Source organism: Suricata suricatta, chromosome 8 (genome assembly GCF_006229205.1).
Source record: "Suricata suricatta isolate VVHF042 chromosome 8, meerkat_22Aug2017_6uvM2_HiC, whole genome shotgun sequence".
Taxonomy (NCBI): Eukaryota; Metazoa; Chordata; class Mammalia; order Carnivora; family Herpestidae; genus Suricata; species Suricata suricatta.
The window spans coordinates 33,153,658-33,159,657 of record NC_043707.1 but is presented as its reverse complement, the minus strand read 5'-3'; the positions used below and the strand labels follow the sequence as shown (position 1 = coordinate 33,159,657).

Here is a 6,000-nt window from a genome sequence, read left to right as displayed (position 1 = left end):
GGCGGGCGCAGGCGGCCGGGGGCCTCGGGGCCCGGTGGCCGGCGGGAAAACAGCGTCCAGCGGCGGCTGGAGAGCAACGAGCGGGAGCGGCAGCGCATGCACAAGCTGAACAACGCCTTCCAGGCCCTGCGAGAGGTCATCCCGCACGTGCGGGCCGACAAGAAGCTCTCCAAGATCGAGACGCTCACGCTGGCCAAGAACTACATCAAGTCGCTGACCTCCACCATCCTGACCATGTCCAGCGGCCGCCTCCCGGGCCTGGACGGGCCGGGCCCCAAGCTCTACCAGCATTACCAGCAGCAGCAGGCGGCGGCCGGGGGCGTGCTGGGCGCCACCGAGCCCCAGCCCGAAGGCCACCTGCAGAGGTACTCAACGCAGATCCACAGTTTCCGGGAGGGCTCCTAGCACCTGGCCTGGGGGTCCGCGGCCTGGCCCAGCCCTGCTGCCTCTGTGCCGAGAGCCCCAGATTGGGGGGGACACCCCATGTGGACCTGGCCCCAGCGGCTCCATTTTCCCTGAATGCTCAGCCACCTCCCTGGGGCACGTCCTGGTCCGCAGGGGACAAGACCAGTTGAGTGGCTTGCTTGGGGCCCTGGCTCTGGGCAGCAGGAGGCCCGAACCTTGACATAGGTCCCAGGACCAGCTTTTTAATGGACTAGGCTGCAGCTGACAGGCCTACTTTGTAACTAAATTCTGTCTATTCCCAACTCCCTCCTGAGGCCAAGTTGGTGGGGAAGGATTCCAGGAAAAGGTGGACGTGGGTAAGTTTCCACAGTTCCTGTTCAGGTCCAGGCCCAGGCCCAGTCCCGCCCCAACCTGCAATGTGGCCTCCTTGTTCAGGGTAAATTGAGGCACAGAGCAAGCAAGCAAAGGCCATGGCCATGGAGTGTGGCTAAGCCGAGGTGATTTAAGCGTGTAGCTCAGCATGTGTCCGATAGAAACTCAAAACCCCACAAATCCTAATCCAATTACCTCAAATTAATTCTGAAGGGACCTCGGCAGGAAGACGGGCTGGGATCTTCTCTTTCCTCTACCTGGGTGGGGACTCCTGCCTGTGGAGGGTCCAGCCCGAGGGGCTATGGCCGAGCATTCAGGGGCTGGAGACAGGCCTGGGGGATCGGCCGGGAGGCTCCCTCCCTCAGCGTTTGCTGCTCATTGTCACATCTGTAACTGCTGTGGCTGTGTCACTGGCAGAGGGCGGTTGACAGAACTGCGGGGTGTTCTCGGGTCCTGGCTGGAGTTGGGGGCCCTCCAGGGCTCTCTGGGGGAGGGAGCCTGGTGTCGCAGGAGCTACCACCCTCCCCCGCCTGGTGCTGTTCCTTAAAGGCGGGCCTGGGCAGTTTGGCAGGTACCCCGCCACCTCGGGCCAAGCTTCCTTCTGTGGCATTTCTGCCCCTGCTGGCTCTGGCTCTGACGGGCTTGGCGACTTCGCCCTCAGCACCCCCCCCCCCCCCGCCCCGCCCCGTGTCTCCTCCCTCATCCCTATGCCCACAGCCCATATGGGGAGGGGACTGGGCAACCTTGGCAGCTACGGGCAGGAATCCCACTGACAAGGACTATGGTGAGAGTAGAGTGGGCCTGGCATAGGAGACCAGACCTTGCAGCCAGAGCTGTGCCGGAGGCCCTCAGGGGACCGAGCCCCTTGGGAGCAGGGCCACCGCACACTCCCAGCCCTGGTGTCCTGGCCCTAGCCACTGCATCCACTGCCTGGCTTGGCATCAGCATCAAGGACAGCAGGCAGTGGCTCTCAGAACAGCCATTTTGGCCTTCAGTCCTGACTTCCCAGGTCAGACACTGGCCAGGCCCTTTCTGAGTCCCACAGCGGGCCCCCTGGAAGGCCTGGTCCCATGCCCGCCCCACCGCCCCGGCCATCCTGAAGCATGTCAGGTGGGGACCCCGGGTACTCCAGGCCTGCCCCTCAGAGGTAGCTGCTCTGGAAGCTCAGTGGTAGGACACGAGCGACAGGAGCCAAGGTTGAGGGCCGCTTTGAGATGGAGACAGACAGGCCCCACATTCCCTGTGGATGGCCTGCAAACCTCGCGGTTCTTATTCTGGCCAAGCTGAGGCCAGAGCAGGGGCTCCGTGCACCCCTGAACTTGCTGAGTGAACCTACAGGCTGAGCCAAAAGCACAGGAGGGGTGCCTGCAGTCACTGTCCAAGGGACCAGGCCCAATGACCAAGGGGGTGGAAGGGGCTGTGTATGTGTCACCACCTTGCAGATGACAGCCTTCAGGGCTCCTTCTTTCCCAAACTGGCACGTGCCTCCCCTCTGCTTCCCAGAGGGTGACCTGGGCCCAGAGGTCTGGGCCTTCTTCCCCTGTGGTGATGTCACAAAGGACCCTTAAATGTTCCAGTCACACTTTTGGGGGTTAAATATGGGGGGTTGGGTGGGGCAGGTTCTAGTGATAGGCTAGTGAGGCCTGCTGCTGGGTCTGCTCCCTTGACCCTGGTCTTGGACCCCAAGCCCAGAAGGACCCTTCTGCCCAAGGAGGGCTCCCAAAGCCAGCAACGCACTGGCCCGGAGCCCTGCCAGTTGGCCCACACCTGGGCTCTGCATCTGCCTGCGGACCAGACCTGCCTGAGCTCTGGAGGCCAAGATCCCCATGGACTGGAGCTGAGAAACCAGAACTGCGGCTTCTCTGTGTGGGAACCCGTGCCCGGAACTGGCCAGTGCCCCTGCTCTAATTGTGGTGAAAATGTTCCTTAAATGACCCAAATTTTCTTTGATTTCTCCTAATGGTCCCTTCAAAGTACTAATGAAATCAATGCTGTGTCAAAAAAACAAAAAACAAACTTCCCAAGACTGCTAACCTTCGCCCCCCGCCGGAGGTGCGCGGAGAACTGCATTTTGATCATAACGTAGCAATAAAAAAATAGCATGTTGTTTACACTCTGGTGTGAGTTTTTATTGAATAAAGAGCATCCAAGGAATCGGGAAGGTTCGGTGGGGCTGAGCAGGTAAACCGGGCACTCAGCAGGACACAGTCGCCCTGGAGCAAGGGCGACGTGACACCAGCTACAAGACCGCGCGGCACTGCTGTGGGAGAAATCCACGAGGCCCACCCGGAGACAACCAGACAGACAACAAGCCGGTGAGGTGTAAACAGGACCACATCCCCCAGCCCATGCTCACGCCTCCTGGTCCCACATCCAGAATTCACGGCAATGCTGAGACTATCAGCTCCCTCCAGGGCCCCTCGGGCATGGGGAGACCCCAGAGGAGACTCCTCCAGGTCAGCCTCTGGGGGACAAACTCCTGCATGGCCCAATGGGATCGAATGCACAGCCGACCCCTCCTGATGTGAATCCAGGGGAAGGCTGATGGCAGTTCTGTTCCAAAACCAGCAGAGATGGGCTTGGGCTCTAAGGGCCTCCAGGTAAAGTGTCTGTTTGCAGGAAGCAAACTTGGGGCTTCACCAGTGGGGGGCCGTAATCAAATAAAAAGCAGCAGAAAAGCTGGTTTTTATTCAAGGAGCTTTCCTACTGGCCTGGCGGGGGAGGCTCTTGCCCTGGGGTGTTGGGTTCAGGGCTGCAGCCTGCACACCCCATGTGTGATCGGACACAAAGGGGCCCCCCCCCCAGAGCCACTGGGGGGAAAGGCTGGCTCGGGCAGATGCCCACAGTTCTCTGCGCATGGACAGCCAGGGCACCTGTGCCCGCCCAGGAAGACACCCCTCCCCAGCCTTCACTCTCGGTTGTCAACCCTTGCTGAACTTTTTAATTAACCCTATTTGTGAGTCTGGCTCTGAGAAAGGATGACAGAATGGGACAAAGTAGCTGTGAGCCCCATAAGCAATTTTCTTGGGGGAGGGGGCAATGCCTCCGAGCTGCCTGGGGACACCCAGGGCTTCATGGGCTCAGTTTCCCTGGAAGGCTCCAGGCTCCCTTTCTGGAAAGGCAAGAGGCAGAGTGGGGAGGGACAGACGGGAGAGGCTGGGGTGAAGGGGCCCCGCCCCGCTCCGTGGCCCTCCTCGCAGACAGGGACACTGCGGAGCATCCACAAAGCTTCACATTTCTGGGCTGGTTCAGCCAGTGCCTCCGAGGCGGCTGTGACCTCAGGCCAGGTTCCCTCCAGGATCCACATTCAGTGGCTCAGACGGGAAGGCTCACAGATCACCCTTGATCCTTCACACCTGCGTGCAGCCTGCTTCCGGGTGCGGGAGGCGGCCTTAGCAGCTGACGGGGCCAGAGGCCTCCTGCGTGGCCCCGGCCACCTGTGGGGGTGTCCTGGGGAGGCCCTGCTCCACACCGCACTGGGCAGCTCTCTCCTGGGACCTGCCCCTGAGGGCTCTGGTGGCATTGGCCCGGACGGAGATGTGATCCCAGCCCCCCTGGAGGGAGAGAGCCTCGTCACCCATGGCTGCCAGGGGCCCAGTGGGGAGACGGGGAGATCAAGCATGCCCGAGGGGCTGTCTGGGGCCTCCCACCAGCCCTGGTGCCAGGTTCCAGCGCACACTGAGTGACCATGCAGCCCCAGGCCAGCCTTGCTCACCCCAATGCCGTAATCCCAGCCCTGCCCCTTGGGCTCTCGAGGCCGCACCCCTGTGCGATGACAGACGGTCCCCCGGCTCAGGCTGTGGCTCCCCTGGACCTTGTTGGCGATAACCCAGACCTGGAACACAGACTCATTGAAGGCCTGGCCCCCAGCTCCAGGCAGATTCAGGGGTGGGAACAGGGAGGCCAGAGCAAGGACTCGCGGACCATCTCAACCCCACCTTGGGCCCCAGCCCCCCACTCAGGCACCCAGACCTGGTCCAGGGGCCCCACAGACACTCGGCGCACGTTGTTGGACACATGCTCCCAGCTGGAGCCCTGGGGATAGCTGGGCGTCACCCCCTGGCGATACCACAGGTTCCCTGGGGAGAGAAGGCCCAGAGTGTTGGGATGGGAATGGAGACAGAAGGGGCCGCCCCACGCTTCTGGGGGCTACAGCCTCCCCAGGGAGCCAGCTCTGCCCTCTGCACGCTGTACTCCACCTGAGCCTCATCATCGTCCCACTGGGCTGGGCTGGCACACTCCCGTCTCTCTACGCATGAGAAACTGAGGACAAGGAATTCTTTGAACAAATACAGAGAAGGCCTGGACGCCAAGCCCGGGTTCCAGCCCTGACTCTGCCCTTTGTCCGCCTTGTTTGGTGACAAAAGCTAGAAAGCAGAAAAGGGAGCTGGTGAGATCCCTGCCTGAAACGGCGCAGGTAAGTGGCCTCCACAGCCTTGGCTGCCCGTGGGGTTCCCAAATGGCCGACCTGCGTGGCACCCCCTGCGAGACGCTCCCAGCGGCCATGCAGCATCGTCTGGCCTCGGCCCCATGGGAGGGAGACAGACTCGTGCGGAGGCAGATCACAGGCTGATGGCCTCTTGTGGGGGCTTAGGAAGGTCTTGCGTCAGGGACCCGATGTGGGGAGGGTCTCACCCCACTGGGGTGGCTCAGGGAACCCCCAGTCTCCCCTATGGCCACTGAGGATCGGAAACAACTTGCCATTTTCATCCAAGGCGTACACCGACGTCTGCCCCACGGACACCTGCTTCAGTCTCTGCTTGGTGGGGGATGGGATGTGGTACCAGCAGTCGCCTGCAGGGAGCGTGGGGTCGGACTTAGGATGCAGCTGGGAGACAGCAAATAGGCTGCCCCAGGCACTCATGGACCATGTGACCACCCCCTCCCACCCGAGGAAGCTCTCGGGGTCAAGGCGGGTGTGGCTGGCCGGTCCCCAGACCAGCCAGGTCACACAGGTGATGGAACTGACGTGAGCTGAGGGCCAAGCAGAGCAAACCGCCCCCAGCACTCCACCTTTGGAGCCCATGGCGGTTCCAGACAACAGGATCCAAGCGGCCCATCTCAGAATAGGGACACCAAGGTGCCCAGCCTGGTGTGTGGTGGAAATCCCGTCCCGGGGCCACCACGCACAACCACCACACAGGGCCCTGTCCTCCCAGGGACGGCAGCAGCGTGCAGGCCACCACCCATCTGTCTGACCGCCTCTGGGCCAGCCTCCTCCAC

The 6,000-nt window shown here is 62.0% G+C and overlaps 2 protein-coding genes across 9 annotated transcripts in view; one reads left to right on the top strand and one right to left on the bottom strand.

Annotated features, from left to right (window-relative positions):
- Nucleotides 1-2,890, top strand: part of BHLHA15 (basic helix-loop-helix family member a15) — a 3,866-nt gene extending 976 nt beyond the window's left edge. For all 4 annotated transcript variants that reach the window (XM_029946959.1, XM_029946957.1, XM_029946960.1 and 1 more), the window contains one exon: nt 1-2,890. This exon is cut by the window's left edge and continues 231 nt beyond it. In XM_029946959.1, the coding sequence (XP_029802819.1) occupies nt 1-405 (405 nt within the window). In that variant the 3' untranslated portion in view covers nt 406-2,890.
- The window catches only part of TECPR1 (tectonin beta-propeller repeat containing 1), a 26,451-nt gene continuing 23,332 nt past the window's right edge, over nt 2,882-6,000 (bottom strand). For 3 of the 5 annotated variants that reach the window (XM_029946953.1, XM_029946951.1, XM_029946952.1), the window contains exons 22-25: nt 5,479-5,571; nt 4,750-4,856; nt 4,493-4,612; nt 2,882-4,331 (exon numbers count right to left, since the gene is read on the bottom strand). In XM_029946953.1, the coding sequence (XP_029802813.1) occupies nt 4,170-4,331; nt 4,493-4,612; nt 4,750-4,856; nt 5,479-5,571 (482 nt within the window). In that variant the 3' untranslated portion in view covers nt 2,882-4,169. Of the gene's footprint in view, nt 4,332-4,492; nt 4,613-4,749; nt 4,857-4,976; nt 5,145-5,478; nt 5,572-6,000 lie in introns of those variants that run through there. The other 2 variants (XM_029946954.1, XM_029946956.1) reach the window with 2 other exon arrangements.